This window comes from Podarcis filfolensis (genome assembly GCF_964270895.1).
Source record: "Podarcis filfolensis genome assembly, chromosome: 16".
In the NCBI taxonomy this organism is placed as follows: Eukaryota; Metazoa; Chordata; class Lepidosauria; order Squamata; family Lacertidae; genus Podarcis; species Podarcis filfolensis.
The window spans coordinates 21,814,767-21,834,391 of NC_139620.1; the positions used below are offsets into that span (position 1 = coordinate 21,814,767).

At 45.1% G+C, this 19,625-nt stretch overlaps 2 protein-coding genes across 4 annotated transcripts in view; both read left to right on the forward strand.

Moving 5' to 3' along the window:
- The window catches only part of SRRM4 (serine/arginine repetitive matrix 4), a 345,117-nt gene that overhangs the window by 133,124 nt on the left and 192,368 nt on the right, over positions 1–19,625 (forward strand). The gene's annotated exons all lie outside the window — the stretch shown is intronic.
- HSPB8 (heat shock protein family B (small) member 8) overlaps positions 1–19,625 on the forward strand; it is a 29,768-nt gene that overhangs the window by 5,468 nt on the left and 4,675 nt on the right. The window contains exons 1-3 of one of the 3 annotated variants that reach the window (XM_083590694.1): positions 9,779–10,157; positions 10,345–10,772; positions 17,687–17,750. In XM_083590694.1, coding sequence (XP_083446820.1) covers positions 10,385–10,772; positions 17,687–17,750 — 452 coding nt within the window. In that variant the 5' untranslated portion in view covers positions 9,779–10,157; positions 10,345–10,384. Of the gene's footprint in view, positions 1–9,778; positions 10,231–10,344; positions 10,773–17,686; positions 17,751–19,625 lie in introns of those variants that run through there. The other 2 variants (XM_083590692.1, XM_083590693.1) reach the window with 2 other exon arrangements.

The following is a 19,625-nucleotide window of genomic DNA, read 5'->3' on the forward strand; positions in this document are numbered from 1 at the left end:
CCCAGCAAGATCCAGGCTAGGTCGCGATAGGCGATTCTTCTCAGCATGGCAAGAACACACCCCCTCCCTCCTGCACTCCCGGCAGGGAAAAGGAGATAGACAGAAACATTTTTACATGCTTTTATTTCTGTCTTTGAAGCATAACAGAAAACATGACTGCTCTCTTCAAGCTCCAGCAGTCGAGAGACAAACACTTCCTGTACTTCCTGTACAAGAGCAAGAGGAAGAGCTCATATTACACTCTGAGCTAATTCCGGTGCATTGCCCTGTGAATTGACTGTCCCTCTGTTTCCCATGTAACATCACTCACATCCCTATGGCTACTGTTCTCCTAGCAGCTAGGACAGGGCCAGGTGGAGGGAATGCCCACCCATTAGCCCAGAGGGCATCGTTCCTTAGGGATAGCTCTTGCAACCTAGCCTATTCTTTGTGGGTGCTGATGAGGGCACTTTTAAGTGGTCAGCTGAGGTCATGGTCTTACAATGGAACTTCTCCCCAGTTAAAATCTGGCTGCTTTAATGGAAGTAAAAAATAAAAATAAAAATGTCAGGGGATATGATTGCAGACCTCCTGCATCACACTGTTTGGCCCTTGTTCCTAGCCAGCTGTGTTGTGGATTCAGAGGACAGGGAAACACTGGTGGTTGCCTAGCAACAGCAGCAAGAAACATACCCCATTCTCTTCCAGGCCAGCCCTAAGAGAGTTGGGAGGGTGCCCTGCGGTCGCTAGGCAACAGCAAAAGGCTTCAGTTCCATCACCAACCTTTTGAGATGGAACTAATTTGGAATATACAGGGATTGAGCACTCTACAATCAAGGGGTGTATAAATTTTATGAAATGAAAGAGGATTAAAAACTGAGATTAAAGTTTGCGTCCTCCGCCCAGTTTGCAGAGCGTAGAATGGCTGAGTTCTGAGTTCACAGAGGGATTCAATGCTGCCTCTTTTTAGGCCTCAGGCAGAATTGGGAGTGCCTAGTTCCCTACTATAAACAGTAATTATCTCACATGTGATGTAATGTTAGGCAGATTGGATTCAGACTGTGGATAGCAGGCATGCATGCCTTAAGTCTCCAGGGGTGGTCAAACGACAGAGATCTTGTTAAACTCAACTAAGTCAGGAATGGTATTTCCTTTTATCGTCTGTGACGGATGCCTTCTAGAACCTCCCAACTTTACAACTTTAGGTACAACAAGATTTACATGTAAGCTGCTGTTCACTCAGTCTCGGTTCTCTCTCTCTCTCTCTCTCTCTCTCTCTCTCTCTCTCTCTCTCACACACACACACACACACACACACACACACACACCCCACTAGCAAAATACAGTGGTACCTCGGGTTACATACACTTCAGGTTACATACGCTTCAGGTTACACACTCTGCTAACCCAGAAATAGTACCTTGGGTTAAGAACTTGGCTTCAGGATGAGAACAGAAATTGCGCAGCGGCAGCAGGAGGCTCCATTAGCTAAAGTGGTGCTTCAGGTTAAGAACAGTTTCAGGTTAAGAACGGACCTCCGGAACAAATTAAGTACTTAACCTGAGGTACCACTGTAAGGTTAAGAATAGTAGGGAATGTTGTATACCACCATGATGTATTTTTTTTTTAAATGGCTTGGTGATATATACAGTGGTGCCCCGCAAGACGAACGCCTCACAAGACGAAAAACCCGCTAGACGAAAGGGTTTTCCGTTTTTCGATGTGCTTCGCAAGACGAATTTCCCTATGGGCTTCCTTCGCAAGACGAAAGCCCATAGGGAAATCTCCAGGACAGCGGGGAAGCGCAGCGCGTCTTCCCCAACTGTCCTCGGACCTCCTCCGAAGGCTGGCGGTGGGGCGGAGAGACCTCCTCCCGCCGCCAGCCTTCGGAAGGCTGCTCCGAAGGCTGGCAGCGGGAGGAGGTCTCTCCGCCCCACCGCCAGCCTTCGGAAGGCTGCTCCGAAGGCTGGCGGCGGGAGGAGGTCTCTCCGCCCCACCGGCAGCCTTCGGAAGGCTGCTCCGAAGGCTGGCGGCGGGAGGAGGTCTCTCCGCCCCACCGGCAGCCTTCGGAAGGCTCCTCCGAAGGCTGGCGGTGGGGCAGAGAGACCTTCTCCCCGCGCCAGCCTTCGGATGGCTGTCCTGAAGACTTGCGGTGGGAGGAGGGTTTTCCTTCCCACCGCCAACATTCAGAATGCTGTTCTGAATGTTGGCAGTGGGGAGGAAAAACCCTCCTCCCACCGCAAGCCCCGGGAACAGAGGAGAAGCGCTGCGCGCCTTCCCCTCTGTTCCCGTACCTGTCCTGAAGGCTTGCGGTGGGGAGAAAAGCCCTTCTCCGCACCGCCAGCCTGGCAAGCGGTCTCCATAGGAACGCATTAATTGATTTTCAATGCATTCCTATGGGAAACCGTGCTTCGCAAGACGAAAAACTCGCAAGAAGAAAAAACTTGCGAAACGAATTAATTTCGTCTTGCGAGGCACCACTGTATATATACCTGAAATAATTAAGTAAATAAACTGCCATATGCCAAGTCAGCCCATTGGTCCATTTAGCTCCATTATGTCTACACTGACCGGCAGCAGCTCTTCAGGGTTTCAGGTGGGGTTCTGCCCCAGCCCTACCCAGAGACGCCAGGGGTCGAGCCTGGGACTGTCCAAATATAAATCATATGCTCTGTCACATAGCTAATTTCCCTCTCATAGGAGCCTGCTTTATACTGAGTCAGGCCACTGGCCCATATACATCAATATTGTCTATAATGACCGGCAGCGGCTTCTTAACTTTCATTACAATGGGTTGCAGCCACAACATAAATTTAAAGTGCATGGCTTTCCCCAAAGAATCCTGGGAGCCGCAATTTGTTAAGGGAAGTATCCCAGCATTCTTGGGGCAGAGGGAACTGTGTGCTTAAAATACAGTGGTACCTTGGTTCTCAAACACCTTGGTGCTCAAACAACTTGGAACCCAAACACCGCAAACCCGGAAGTAAGTGTTCTGGTTTGCGAACTTTCTTCAGAAGCCGAACATGCTCTGCTTTGAGTGTTACGCTTCTGTTTTGAGTGCCACACTTCTGTTTTGAGTGTTACGCTGAGGTCTGTCTGCTTTTGCTATTTATTTTGCGGCTCTTTTTGTTTTGTTTTTGCGACTGTGTGGAACCCAGTTCAGCTACTTATTGATTGATTGTGTGACTGCAGTATATTGTATACTGTTTATTGCTTTCATTTTATGGATCAATGGATAGTAAAATTCATGTTAAATTGCTGTTTTAGGGGTTGTTTTTTAAAGTCTAGAACGAATTAATCCATTTTGCATTACTTTCTACGGGAAAGCGCATCTTGGTTTTGGAACACTTTGGTTTTGGAACAGACTTCCGGAATGGATTAAGTTTGAGAACCAAGGTACCACTGTACAGTGGTACCTCGGGTTACATACGCTTCAGGTTACATACGCTTCAGGTTACAGACTCCACTAACCCAGAAATAGTGCTTCAGGTTAAGAACTTTACTTCAGGATAAGAACAGAAATTGTGCTCTGGCGGCGCGGCAGCAGTGGGAGGCCCCATTAGCTAAAGTGGTGCTTCAGGTTAAGAACAGTTTCAGGTTAAGAACGGACCTCCGGAACGAATTAAGTACTTAACCTGAGGTACCACTGTATGTGGTATGGATTTGACTACAGTCATACCTCGGGTTGCGAACACTGTGGGTTGCGCGTTTTCAGGTTACGGATGCGCTGAACCCGGAAGTACCAGAACAAGTTACTTCCGGGTTTCGGGACATGTGCAGAAGCGCCAAATCGTGCTTTGTGCATGCACAGAAGTGCCAAATCGCGTCATGCGCATGCGCATACGCAGCGCTGCGGGTTGCGAACGTGCCTCCTGGATGGATCACATTCGCAACCCGAGGTTCCACTGTACAGTTTTAGCCTAGAATATACAGTTGCTTACTTCAGAGCCCAATCGGACTAAATTCCCTCTATTTCCAGTGTTGGAGCTATGAGAGCTGTTGTTTATGTTGTCAAAAACACAGCACCCAGGCACAAGATGGGAGCACCAGCAAGCTTGGGGAAATCTTGAGATTGTGCAGAAGTACCCCGAAAAACCAGCTTATCCTGAAGGTTCATCCTTCCCAGTTACTCCACCAGCTCCAGACTTTGCCTTAGATACCGGCTGTCAATACCTGCTGACAACAGGACTCTCCCTTTGGGTGCTGACTCAGGCTCAGTCAATTTTGCACATGTGGCGAGACATAATCTGCTTTCTAAACTGCTCAAACCAGAATGCATAGTTCATTGAAAGCGAGCAGTTGGTATAGATCTTAAGTAAAGACACAGAGCTTCTACAGTTTCAGTATTCTGGCCTAGGCTGCCTGTACACCATACACTTAAAAGTAAGAATTCTGGAAACTAAACTAGGTGCCAGGAATTATAGTTCTGCGGGGGGGGGGGGTAAACTATAGTTTCCGGAATGAGGAGGATCCTAAAACAATCCAAAAAGGGGGTCGCGCCCTTTTAACTCATTTTTATTTACCTGCTCTTCACCCTAAGGTCCCACGGCAGGTTACAATATTTAAAACACATTTTAAAAACAGCTTAAAACACTCCACACCACAACATTTTGTTCTGAGTGAGCACCTCCCATATTTTTCTATAATAATATCAAGTGCCTTTATTGCCAGGGTGGAAAGAAATCAATGATTTTTTTAAAAAAATCAGATTATTTTATTTAAATTGGATTTTTTAAAATTTAAATCGGATTTTTAAAATAAAATGCTTTTGGAGGAAAAATCTTTCTAAAGATAGTTTTCTATTTAAGTTACATTATAGTCCAAAGGCTATTCATCAGGAAATAAGGATTTGCTTTAAGTTTTTCATGTGTGCTAAAACCCAGTCTAAGTTTTTGGGGTTTTTTAATTGTTTAACCACATTGGTTAACAAACATGGATCCATATGCTATAATGTTATTGTTTTAGTTAAATAAATAGTTTAAATTGTTATTAAGGAAGTGATTGTTTTTCTCCTTCCAATAAAAGTACAGCAGAAAAGTTGCCCAAATATAAACAGTTAACTTATTAAACCTCACAATAATTTCATAATTATCCGTCTATGTATTTCTAATAATATAATCAAATCAGATTTTTTTGTAAAAACTACTCTGAAAATTTATTATTCCAAAAATGAAAACCTTCCTCTGGTTGTAAATATTAAGATTATTCCAGCAAGAATGAGTCTTTCTGTAAAAAAAAAGATTTAAATCAAATCCACCCTGTTTGTTGTAACCTCGTGCATTTCGTTCATCTCATCCATGCCAGTCAGAGTCATCAGGGCTTGACAAGATGGTCTGATTCAACATCAGGCAACATGATACGACCCTAAAAAGTAGGCTATCGCTTGCAAATAAAGTTGCCAACTTTTAAAAGCGGTGCTTTAAAAACAGCCTTGGCACTCAGTGCCATAAATAGACATTCCTACACCTGAGACAAGCTCTCTGAACTCTTGACCCCCTTCGGCCGGAACCAACGCTGGGTTAAGGCACATAGTCATGGGTTTTTTAAAGACATTACTGAGAAAATGCTGTTGAAGCTGCTTAGGCAAGACTGCTCCTGATGCCACTGTTCGATGTCATGCGCCACCCCCACCCCCCATTTTATCCTTCTTCTTTTTTTTTAATTAAATTTTTTATTAGATTTTCCACAATGATAACACAAACCACAAAGCAAAATGATACACAAAAACAGAAAAAGAAAAAGAAAGAAGAAGAAGGGGGGAAAGGGAACAATAAACAGATAAACAATAACAACAAACTTAATTCTTCACAAATCCAACCTTTTAAACATCTTGGTTGACTTCCTCAAATCCCTCCCTTCTTAGTTTCCTTGTAATTAAAAGTAACAGCTTTCCAATATCATTATTAAACTAAAACAATTTCCAATTATAGTCCATCTTACTCACTTTTCTTAACATTCTAAATCCCATTTATTTAATTATAACTTAATTTAATCCTAGGCCTATTTGTTTCTTTCTTCTAATTTTTTATATTACAATATTTATTCAAATAGTCCTTAAATTTCCTCCAGTCCTCTCGAAACTCCTCTTCTTTCTGGTTGTGGATTCTTCCAGTCAGGTCAGCTAGCTCTGAAAAGTCCATCATCTTCATCTGCCAATCTTCCACTGTTTATCCTTCTTGACAAAGCTGAATGTGCTATGCTGGGTTAGGCTGCGGGTGTGGCCTGCTGCCCTGACTAAGCCTCCGAGAAAGCTGACGTCTAGCTTTTTTAATCTACTATCTGGAAAGCTTTATATATTTAGTAGGCTCATTTTGCTTTCTTCATCCAAGGAGATCAGGGAGGCTTAAACCGGGGGGTCTTTTAGAACCAGAGAGCCACATTCTCTTGTGGGCAAGATTCTGGGGGCCACATGTCTGTGGTGGGCAGGGCCAGAGGCAAAAGTGAGCAGAGAAATGAATGCAATTTTTACTTTTGTACATTAAACTACCTTCTATACACACCTCTGTGTCCTCGACCCAGACAAGCATGAGGCATTATCAAAGACATATTCCAGCCAGGCAAAAACATTTGGGGCATGAAGCAGGACAAATGCAGAGTATGGCCTGGGGAATATGCTAAGGGATGGACAGAGAGGCCTGGAGAGCTGCATTTGACCCCTGGGCGTGAGGCTCTTCCCATTGTTGTTGTTTAGTTGTTTAGTCGTGTCCGACTCTTCGTGACCCCATGGACCAGAGCATGCCAGGCACTCCTGTCTTCCATTGCCTCCCGCAGTTTGGTCAAACTCATGCTGGTAGCTTTGAGAACACTGTCCAACCACCTCATCCTCTGTCGTCCCCTTCTCCTTGTGCCCTCCATCTTTCCCAACATCAGGGTCTTTTCCAGGGAGTCTTCTCTTCTCATGAGGTGGCCAAAGTATTGGAGCCTCAGCTTCAGGATCTGTCCTTCCAGTGAGCACTCAGGGCTGATTTCCTTCAGAATGGAGAGGTTTGATCTTCTTGCGTTCTTCCCATAGACATCTTTTATCACAACAACCTTGTGAGGTGGGATAGACTCAAAGATTGTGGCCCAGGGTCTCCCCATAAGATTCAAGAACACTGAGCGCCAGAGGAATTGTCATAGCTCAGTAGTGCAGCACATGCTTTGGGCTGGGGAAAACTGAAATTCTTACCTTGAATTCCTCTACCCGGGCTTCATTGAGGGCATTCCTAGTACAGTGGTACCTCGGTTTTCGAACGTAATCCGTTCCGGAAGTCCATCCGAGTTCCAAAACGTTCAAAAACCGAAAGCCTCAAAACGGAAAACTCAAAACAGAAGCCGCGTTTCCTGTTTGACTTCCAAGGCGCGTTCGAAAACCGAGGCATTTATTTCTGGGTTTTTGGCATTCGAGTTCTGAAACGTTTGACTATGGAGGCGTTCAAAAACCGAGGTACCACTGTATGCACAAAACAAAGGGAAGATGGATGGGTGGTCAACAGTTTCTTGGGCTGGGAAAAACTCCTTTTTGAAACCCTGTAGAGACCGCCGGACAGAAGAGACCAGGGCTTGGGGGATCTTCAGCCCTCCAGTTGCTGTTGGACTCCAACTCCCAACAGCCTCAGCAGTCATGACTAATAGTCAAGAATGATGGGAGTTGTAGTTCAGCAACATCTGGTGGGCCAAAGTTTCCCTCGATAGACGATACTGCGCTAAATGACTGGAGTTGTTCAATGGGTGGAGACTTCAGCCAGGATCTCTTGCATTCTAATCTGACCCTCTAACCACTACTGCACGGTGCTGGCTCATCTTTAATTATTCCACGCTGAAAGGAAAACATTACATAATGATAATTACAGGTATTAAAATAATATTATTACAGCATGATCTTTGATGCCTGTTGCCCCCAGACAGGGTTGCACCCAGGAGAAGTGTCCTCAACGCCCCACCTAGCTGTGTACTTCTTCACACGGTGTGTAATTAACTTGTGGGACTCACCGCCACAAGATGAGGCAATATATTCATTATTATTATTATTGCATTTATATCCTCCACAGTACTGGGAGGTAGTTTGACTGAGAGGAAGCAACTGGCCCAAGCCCACCTAGTGAGCTTCATAGCTGAATGGGGGGGGGCGGGTTCAACCTGGTCTCCCAGGTCCTAGTCCAACACTCTAACCACTACACCACTCTGCCTCTGCTGTCATGGCTTCCCCCAAAAAAATCCTGAGCACTTTAGTTTTCAATGATGTTGAGAATTGTCAGGTGACCCCTCACTGAAAAGTGGATGAATGGCTGATGGTATAAGCACCCCTCAAATCAAAATGACTACATGATGAATGAATTGGGATAATTAAAAATAATATAATTATAATAATGAATGTAACCACTCATAATCATCATCATCAATAAATAATAATAGTGGTCATGCTCTTTGTCACATAACTATCCCAGAACAAATGCCCAGTAAACACAGATAAGAGCTCAGCATTGCCCACACTGATTTGCAGCAGCTCTCCCAGGCCTACCTCAAATCAATCAAAATAAGCTTTACTGTACTAGCCAAAGGCCATGACAAAACCATGCAAACAGTGTCAGGAAAAGAAATATCTATATAACTATACAACTGTATATAAAAAGCAGAGCCGCTGCCTGAACCAACCCAATCATAAAATGCAGATGTACGTGTAGATTGGGGACTTCACAAAGAATGCGATATTTTCCTATTTAGACCTTACAGTTTACTGCAATTTTGTCCAGGTGGTTCTTCCTGGTGCATTAGACAGGGGTCAGCAAACTTTTTCAGCAGGGAGCCAGTCTACTGTCCCTCAGACCTTGTGGGGGGGGCGGACTATATTTTGGGGGGGAAATAAAAATGAACAAATTCCTATGCCCCACAAATAACCCAGAGATACATTTTAAATAAAAGCACACATTCTACTCATGTAAAAACACCAGGCAGGCCCCACAAATAACTCAGAGATGCATTTTAAATAAAAGCACACATTCTACTCATGTAAAAACACCAGGCAGGCCCCACAAATAACCCAGAGACGCATTTTAAATAAAAGCACACATTCTACTCATGTAAAAACACCAGGCAGGCCCCACAAATAACCCAGAGACGCATTTTAAATAAAAGCACACATTCTACTCATGTAAAAACACCAGGCAGGCCCCACAAATAACCCAGAGATGCATTTTAAATAAAAGGACACATTCTACTCATGTAATAACATGCTGATTCCCGGACTGTCCGCGGACCAGATTTAGAAGGCGATTGGGCTGGATCCGGCCCCTGGGCCTTAGTTTGCCTACCCATGCATTAGCATAACTGAGCAGCCACAGAACCCTCTCCTACCTGGAGATGACAGGGATTAATCCTGGGAGCTTCGTCCATGCAAGGCAGGTCCTCTTCCACTGACCCATGGATTTCCCCCCAATAAATATCCATTAGACTGAGTTGCTCCATCTATTTTAGGATTGTCAACACTGATTGGTTCCCCAGGGTTTCAAACCGGGAATCTCTCCTAGCCCTACCTAGAGATGGAAACCAGGGATTGGGCCTAGGACCTTCTGCTTGCAAAGCACTGAGCTAAAAGGCTTTCCCCCCAAAACATAAGGCAGCTTCCTATGTCCACTTGCCTTTTTAAAGGTGCCACAACAACAAGGCTCTGTTTTCAGGGCAAACCCCCAAGAGGTGATATTAAGAGACGTTCGCAGAGGAACAGGCCTGACACCCCAAACTAATAATAGCCGCCTTGCCTGCTTTATGTTAAGAGGGAAGGAGCGAAGGAGAAGGTGGGGCTGGTGAGAGAGGCTGTCTAAACTTGGCTCTCCATTGGGGCTTGTCTGTCCCACTGGGGTGAAGTCAGCTGTCTCAGCCCAGATTCTCCAGGGCTGTTTCACCCTCTCCAAAAATACGGCTTTGCAGGGCACGCATTGCAACACCAGCAGCAGCACTAAAGCGCTTATAAATAGAGGGCAAGCAGCTGCCTAGAACTTCAGAGAAGTTTCGCGGCTCTTACGAAAGAGGTTTATTTAAGCTCCTGTGTGAGCAACAGGAGGGAGGGAGTTTTTTAATCAGGAGAGCACAGCAGCCAGGTGCATTTGCTTTTCAACCTTGCGGCCAAAGGATTGCTCGCCCCATCTCTGGAATTCAAAAGCAAACAGGAGCTCCTCTGGTTCATTCTCAGCGTTGAAGAGGTGCTTTCTCATTTCAGATTTGCGGACGGGAACATTTTCATTTGGGGTGCTTTAAAAGCGGGGAAGTATCCAGGTATCGAACCAGGACCTTTGAAGCTGAAATTTCACATACAGCACTTGAGTGATATTTTTGGGTCCCGAACCAAATTCAATCAAGTTATCTTTCTTGGATTTTTCTCTCCCTTAGTCTCTGACTCTTCTCGGCTCCGACTCGGAAGAAACTTGCCATGGCTGACAGCCAGATCCCCTTCTCATGCCATTATCCCGGCCGGCACCGGACCCTTCGAGACACGTTCCGGGAACCCAGCTTGTCTTCGCGGCTTCTGGACGATGACTTTGGCCTGTCCTCCTTCCCCGCAGGCCTGACCTCAGACTGGCCAGACTGGGCCCGCTCCCGACTGGGTCCAGCGTGGCCGGGGTCGCTGAGGTCCCGGACCACTGGCCTATCCCCGCCAGGATATGGCCCTAGATTTGGGGAGTACACAGAAGGTCCGGCTTTTGGGGGCAGCCCTCCCCCCTTTTCGGGGGAGCCGTGGAAAGTGTGTGTCAACGTGCAGAGCTTTAAACCTGAGGAACTGACGGTGAAAACCAAGGATGGTTACGTGGAAGTCTCAGGTGAGTGATGGGGAAATTAAGCAGAGGGGTGTCATTTTGGATTTGGGGTGGGAAGGTACATGTCAGAGCAAGCGTTCGAAATGTAAGACTAAGAACCCATCTTCACTACCCAGTTAAGGCAGTGTCATCACATCTTATTTATTATTTGTTTTATTGCATCTATATTATTCCACCTTTCCCCCCTCATGGACGTACGTGATTCTTCGCTTCCTTCTTTAACCTCCACAACAACCCTGTGAGGTAGGTGAGGGTTAAGAGTTAGTGACAGGCCCAAGGTTACCTAGTGAGCTACAGGGCCAAGGGAGGATTTGAACCTGGGTCTCCCAGTTCTTAATCTGATGCTCTAACCACTAAATCACTGACTTTGCAGCCATGGCTTCCTCCAAAGAATCCCGAGACTGTAGTTTTTAATGGTGTTGAGAGATGTTAGGAGACCCCTGTTCCTTCCAGAGAGCTGCAATTCCCAGAGTGGCTGGGGAAACCCAGCCAGATGGATGGGGTATAATATGTATGTATGTATGTATGTATGTATGTATGTATGTATGTATGTATGTTCCCTAAGAAGAGGGATTGATCGTTGAACCATGCTGGGAATTGTAGTTCTGTGAGGGGAATAGGGTTTCCTAACTTTTAGCACCCTTAACAAACTGCCTAGGATTTTTTTTGGGGGGGGGGAAGAAATGTATGTTGCTGATTGGACAGCCTTCCCATCTCCAGAAAGCACCTATCATGATTCATTTTATAATCTCCAAATTCACTGAAATTCAATTCCCATTTGAAGACGGTGAGGCGGGGAAACTAATCAACCAAAGCCTCTTTTTTCATTGCCCCAACCAGGGGGAAAAAATGAATTAATGTGCTTTAATAGGATTTTCTGGGATCTGTGCATTAATACTGTAATAATAATATAACAGGCTTCCTCAACCTCGGCCCTCCAGATTTTTTGACACCACAATTCCCATCATCCCTGACCACTGGTCCTGCTAGCTAGGGATCATGGGAGTTGTAGGCCAAAAACATCCGGAGGGCTGAGGTTGAGGAAGTCTGATATAATAATAATAAATTATTATTTATATGCTGTTCATCTAATATTAAAGTATCTATATACCACCCACTCCTATAAAATACCTAGGTGATGTGTAAGAATGTAGAGGAATGCAGTGAAGCCTAAAGGAGTGTTGAAAACAATGCAGAATGATCACTAACGTGACTGGCTCTTTATAAGAATAATTCAGCAGCTGCAAAGGCCTGAACAAGGGTCTTCAAGAGACAAAGTTGAAAGCGAGGAGGCCTCTGCTTTCTGCAGCTTGGGGTTAGTGACATTCAATCCCCGACATCTAGTTGAAGCCTGTCAGGCTTCTGAGACAGGGAGAATGAAAGCAAAGTGCGTCATTTGATTCCTGGCCGGTTGCCATATGTGTGAACTGCTTGTTTTTGAGATGCCTTCTGTTTGGAGTTCTGTGGTTCCTAGGAAGCTGGTTTATACTGAGTCAGACCATTGCTCACTACTGTCTACACTGGCTGGCAGAGGTTCTCCAGGGCTTCAGGCAAGGGATCTCTCCCAGCCCTCGCTGGGGATCCTAGGGATTGAACCTGGGACCTTCTGCATGCAAAGCAGATGCTCTACCACTGTGCTACGTCCCTTCCTTGATATAAAAGGAGCATAGGAAGCCATCTTGTACCAAGTCAAGCCATTAATCCATCTAGCTCAATACTGTCTACATTGAGAAGGAGCATTTATTGGGGGTTTCAGGCAGTAAGCATTCCCCAGTCCCAGGAATCCAACCTGTGATTTTCTGCATGCAAAGTAACTGCCCTAACCACTGAGCTATGGCACTTCCCCAGTAGCAGTGTTTTGTTTTGTTTTTAAATCTGAAGCTGCCCAGCCTCACTGGATGGTTTAGTCATCAACATGCATGTGTGAACCAGTTCTAAGATTCCCCATCCACAGTGCATGTAAATTATACACTAGATCATATTAGCTGGGGCTGAGGCAAGTTGTGGTCCAAAACAACATGGAAGGCATCAGATGATGGTGATGATTAGATTGATGCCACTTATATGACAAAATGACTTGTTCTAAGTGGTTTGTAAATATGAAGCCAATCCATAATTTAAATGCGCGCGCGCGCACACACACACACACACACACACACAATCACATTAAAGCATCCTCAGTTAAAATATACAATAAAACAATTTGGAAGCATGACAGTTAATACAGTTTAAAGAAAAGAAAACAGTTACAATGATAAAATCACAAGTTCAGCTCAGGGGAACGCTTGGGGCCTCTCATATTTCAGCAGGTGTCTCCAGTGAAAAAGCCTGCCTCTGTGTTACCACACACCACTAGTCATTGGCTGGGGAAAGCTGGTCTAATCACCATCCCCATGTGATGCCATGTGCTTTGACAGCACACAGATGCCCACTCAAGGCAAGAGATATCTAGGGTCGAAGTATTCCTGCATTTATGTTTAAGTTGGGGACATCCCTTAGGTCACTTCCAGACAATCTCTTTATGAGCATTCATCGTGATTGGTTTTCAGGGAGGTTAGACAAAGCCGGCTATTTGATGACCATCGTATTGACCGTATGGTGTTCTCCTACAAATCATGGCCATCATACACCCTTCTCTCAGTTTGGATTTCCTCATACCAGGGGCACTCCAAAAAGGAGAAGAGGGTATTTTAAAAAATCCAGATTGAAGGAGGAGAAGGTGTGTGAAGACAGTGATTTAGAGGAGAAATGCCATACAGACAACGGAGAATACGCAGAGGTACAGGAAACTGGCTATCAACATTGAACAACAGTATGGATGAACCTTGAATCTCACCCGCAAATAGCAGCCATCTGGGAGACCTGCTGTGTATAAACTATCCTTTTAAAACGCACTTGAAGCACATCCTTTCCCTCAAAGAATTCTGGGCAGTTTAAGGGTTGCTGGGAATTTTAACTCTGTGAGGGGTGGAACTACAGTCCCCGTCAGTCTCTGAAGAAAGGAATGTGTTTTGAATGTCCTTTAAAGTATAGTGTGCAAACAGTTTTAATAAGGTTGTTGATGGATGGCAATCTCTGTCTCTATGCCTACATTATTGTTCTGCACATCAACAGGTGGTTCATGGATAATCACAGGGCTGGTCAGGGATCCAGCCTGCCTAGAATAAATACCCATGTTCTGTGTGGTGACTGAAATTTATGCTGAATGTACTGAGGCCATTTTCACACTGTACATTTAAAATGCTCTGATACCACTTTCACTGCTTCCCCCCAAAGAATTCTGGGAATTGCAGTCTGTTCAGGGTGCTGAGAGTTGTCAAGAGACCCTTATTCCCTTCCCGGAACTATAATTCCCAGAGTTGCCCAGGAAGGAGGAACGGCTGGGGCGACGCAGTCAGATAGGCAGCATATAAATAACAAATTGTTGTTGTTAAACCACTCTGGGAATTGTAGCTCTGCAAGGGGGAAAGGGGGTCTTCTCTCAGCAGCCTTAGCGAACAACAGCTCCCAGAATTCTTTGGGGGAAGCTGAGGGTGTTTAAAAGGTCGCCATAGTGCTTTAAATGTGCGGTGTGAATGTGGCCTAGGGAGAGAATGTCAGCAGCAGCAGCTGTTTCTCCAGAGCCGTATCTGAGGTGGATTCGCTCCTACTGAGGCTCTTGCTAGTTCACCCAGAAGCTGTTGGAAATGACGGCAGAGACAACCTGTCTGCCATGAGGGCAGTCTGTGGGTAGACTCTTGCCAGGGAATTCCATTCCGTAGAGATTTTCTGAGCGTTTTTATGGCAGTGCCTCAGACAGCAGCTGTTCCTGGCGATGCTGGAGCCTCATGTATAAAACGATGCATGGCATAGAGAAAAGTTTTTCTCCCTCTCTGGTAACACTGAAATCCTGGGGAATCCAAGCTGAATGCTGGGAGATTCAGGACAGATTTATTTCATAAAATCATTGCTTGATTGTTGGGTTTAAAAAGCACCTCAAAGTGGTTTATAGAAAAATAAAATTCATGCCAGCGTTTCTAGGAATTTGGGTAGGCTTGTCGAAACAAGAATGTGTTTAGCAGGCGCTGAAAGACAGAAGAAATGGCTTCTTTGTACAGTACATAGTTGAACTACAGAACTCGCTCCCACAGGAACTTGGATTTGTTAAAAGAATTTTGGACCAATTCATGGAGAAGTATCTCATTGGCTAGTAGCCACAAACCTATCCTCCACTCCTATGCTTAGCACAAAGGCTGCAACCGGATTCATGGCTTCAAGCGAGAGTTGCCCACCAGTGAAATGTGATCAGAAGCAAAATATGGAGCAAATATGAAGATACTTGGTTGTGTCTAGTGCTAATCCTACTCATTGTAGACACATTGACATTAATGAACATGACCAACTTAGGTCCATTAATCTCAGTAGTTCTACTCATAGTAAAATTTAGTTGGCTACAACCTTTTCTTTATACAGTGGTACCTTAGTTCTCAAACTTAATCCGTTCCGGGAGTCCATTCGACTCCTGAAACATTCAAAAACCAAGGCACGCCTTCCAATTGGCTGTAGGAGCTTCCTGCACTCAAGCAGAAGCCGCGTTTGACGTTCAGCTTCCTAAAAACATTCGCAAACCGGAACACTTACTTCTAGGTTTGCAGCGTTCAGGAGCTGATTTGTTGGACAGCTAAGCCGTTTGGGAACCAAGGCACCACTGTATATGTATTTAATACAGAAATATACCACCCCACCTTGGTATCTCGCTACCATTCAGTAGCTAGGAGAAAACAATCCAGGTGCAAGGATTGGCCAGGTCAAAAATAGACGCAGCAGCTGTGAACAGCATATCAGTAACGTCCACAGTAACTGGAGCACAGCATGTTTTTAAATCACTGCTGGGTGCTGCCCTGGCTGGCAAAGACCTGCTTCTCCCTTATTATTAACCTGTAGGTAGAGTTTTAAAACATTCCTGTTCAGCCACGCATTTGGTGTCTGAGCGTAATAAAAGTCTCGTTGGATCAGGCCAAAGGTCCATCTTGTTCTCACAGTGGCCAGTCTGATGCCTCTTTGGAAACCCACAAACAGGTCCTGGGTGCAACATCACCTCTCCCCACTTGTGATTCCAACGACAGGGTACCCTGCCTCTGACAGTGAAGGTAGAACAGAGCCATCATGGTTAGCAGTCATCAATAACTGCATCCTCCAGGAATTTGTCTAATCTTCCTTTAAACACACCCAATTCGGCAGCAATCCCTGCCTCTTATGAGAATGAATCCCATAGTTTTAACTAAGCGCTGTGTGACTAAATCCTTCTTTCTGCAGGTCCTGAATTTTCCCTCATTCAGCTTCGTCAGATGACTCTTGAGTTCTAGAGCTGAGATAGGGAGAAAAACTTTCTCCTGAAATCCATTGTTTCTGAAAACTATGAAATCATTAATTTAGTTCCGAATTAGATAAAAGCATGTTATATAATGGGGTGCGGGTGGCGCTGTGGTCTAAACCACAGAGCCTCTTGGGCTTGCCGATCAGAAGGTTGGCGGTTCGAATCCCGCAACGGGGTGAGCTCCCGTTGCTCAGTCCCAGCTCCTGCCAACCTAGCAGTTCGAAAGCATGCTAAAAAGTGCAAGTAGATAAATAGGTACCACTCTGGCGGGAAGATAAACGGCGTTTCTGTGTGCTGCTCTGATTTGCCAGAAGCAGCTTAGTCATGCTGGCCACATGACCCGGAAGCTGTACGCCGGCTCCCTCGGCCAATAAAGTGAGATGAGCGCCTCAACCCCAGAGTCGTCTGCGACTGGACTTAACTGTCAGGGGTCCTTTACTTTTACCTTTTTATGTTATATAATGCGGCAAGAAAAGGGGGGGAGAATGGCAACATCGTGGGAGAAGGGTGGGAAGTCAGCTTTTAAATTTGAATTACTGTATTTTTCCGTGTATACGACTATATTTTCCCCTAAATTTTTCAAGTTTAAAATAAGGGGTCGTCTTATACACGGATAGTGCATAGTGCATTTTCTTAATTTTGAGTCCCAAAAAATAGGGGGCGTCTTATACACAGGGGTGTCCTTATACATGGAAAAATACGGTAATTTGAGGTTAATTTGTTGACAGTTTTGAAAAATTAATAAAAACTAACGAGCAAAAATACCATTAATTTAGTTTGAGAATATTTGGCTTTTTTATATATTATATAGATATATGATTTCACACACACACACAGAGAGAGAGGGAGAGAGAGAGAGAGTTTATATTTCACTCTTTGTCACCCTGGGCTCCTTTGGAAGAAATGGGATCAACATTTAGTAGTTAAAATAATAAATAATCCTGCTTACTTCAGGGCAGAGGAGTTCAGCTAGCATCCCACGCTATTTACGCCCCATATTATCCCACTATTTATTTTATTTATACAATCACAGGCCACCCTATAACCCAAATTCTCTGGGCAGTTTATTTTTGTTTGTTTGTTTCTCAAGATTTGTAGTAAAACCTGAAAGCAGTTTACAAAAAAGATATATATATATATATATATATATATATATATATATATATATGGATTAAACAATATTGCAACAGCAAAATGCCTTCATTGTAGTTTAACAAATCGCTTTTTTAAAAAGCCATGACACAGAACAGAGGGAAAGAAACTTTACAGGGGCAAATCAATTTTTAACAAGTAAGGGCAGAGGAATGAAACCCCACAGAGCTGAAATTGTGTAAAGTCGTAACATTATTTAGAAGGCAACAGTAAAAAAAAAAAGAAATGTCCTAACCCAACATGAGGTGAGATTGAGAGAGGCTGCATATGCACCATACATTTAAAGAACACACCACACACAGAAAAAAATCCTGGGATGAGTTAACAAACCAGAATGTGTGGCAAGCTTGATGGAAATTTGTTGTGCTGTGGAATTTGTACACCAAAAAAACCCCTCTGTTCTTTGCAGGTAAACATGAAGAACAACAGGTAGAAGGCGGAATTGTATCCAAAAACTTTACCAAGAAAATCCAGTAAGTATTTCACAGCTTCATTTCCCAGGGAAATGGGTGGCACTGTGGTCTAAACCACTGAGCCTCTTGGGCTTCCCGATCAGAAGGTCAGCGGTTTGAATCCGCGTGACGAGGTGAGCTCCCGTCACTCTGTCCCAGCTCCTGCCAACCTAGCAGTTAGAAAGCACACCAGTGCAAGTAGATAAATAGGTACCGCTATGGCAGGAAGGTAAACGGCGTTTCCGTGCACTCTGCTTTCCATCATAGTGTTCCGTTGCGCCAGAAGCGGTTTAGTCATGCTGGCCACATGACCCGGAAAGCTGTCTGTGGACAAACACCAGCTCCCTTGGCCTGAAAGTGAGATGAGTGCCACACCTCAAAGTCACCTTTGACTGGAATTCACCGTCCTGGGGTCCTTTACCTTACCTTACCAGGGAACTTCTAAGTATGTCCGGGAAAAGTACCCGGTATATCTCTGCCTGGGTCCAGTGCCACCGATCAGCCAAGTCAGTGAGCCAAGGTCTCCAGCATCTCAGAAGGGTTCCTCATGACCCAGCTATGCTGCCACTTACCTCCCTCCTCACTGGGCACCTAGATTTCATAGATCTATAGGACAGGGCATTCGATTTTGGGCAAATTAAAATGGGGTGGGTCATGCTGACTGGGGCTGATCGGAGCTGGAGTTCAACAACAACTTCCCACGAGTTCCCCGACCCTGAGTAAACTCCAAATCTGGAAGTTTGGGGTTACAACACCCATCAATAGGGTTGCCAAACCTCCAGGGCTGACCTGAAGTCTCCATGTTTTTCCTGGCCCCCTCCAGGTGGCAGAGAGGGCTTGAATCTCCTGCTGGGAATGCCTTCAAAGCAGAAGCAAACTATTATGAGTGCACCTTGCAAGTTTAAGCCTGGCAGAAGCAAACTACAAATGATTACATAGACTTTCCTCCTCCTCCCCTCTCCCAATTAACCTCTGTCTTCAGAGATCAGTGGTGGGAGAGATTGCAGAGGAAGACTCACCAGGGCCTGTCACCGTGACATCACCAGAGACTGCCAGTAGGTCCATAGAGGTCAACGTTTCCCTTTTTTAAAGGGAAATTCCCTTATTCTGAATAGGATTCCTCGCAAGAAAAGGGAAAAGTTGACAGCTATGAGGAGGTCTCAGGTTTGGGCCCTAAAATCTCAGGGTCTGGGATGATCCTGACCTGACAACCTCAGCCAGCCAGCATGCTTCAGAAGATCTGAAGGGCACTAAATTAGTGGAAACCTGTTTTTAACAACAAAAATAAATACAGTGGTACCTCAGGTTAAGTACTTAATTCGTTCCAGAGGTTCATTCTTAACCTGAAACTGTTCTTAACCTGAAGCACCACTTTAGCTAATGGGGCCTCCTGCTGCCGCCGTGCCGCTGGAGCACGATTTCTGTTCTCATCCTGAAGCAAAGTTTTAACCCAAGGTACTATTTCTGGGCTAGCGGAGTCTGTAACCTGAAGCGTATGTAACCCGAGGTAGCACTGTAAATGGTTGCCTTTAGGTTAACTTCTCTGAACACTAGTTTGATCAGGGTCAGCTGTTAGGGATGCTGAATGCATCGTATGCTGCGGAGGCCAGCCTGCTCTGGATTTCAATAATATGGGCTCCCTGCCTTGAACCGACATTCAGGCTTTCCCCTTCCCCGCTTGGCGGGATTTTATTACAGAATCAGCTCACCAGGCAAGCAGATTGAAAGCCTCTCCTCACTTGCTCACTGACTCTTTGACCTCTGCCCATCGTGCTCCTGGAACCTTTTCCTGTAAAGATGGTACAGGGCTCTCTGGGTGCCAGTAAGGCTGGAGCAATGTTGACCTTTCCTCCCGGCTGACAGCAGCGTGGTCACTCTCATGGCTATCTTGTGCTG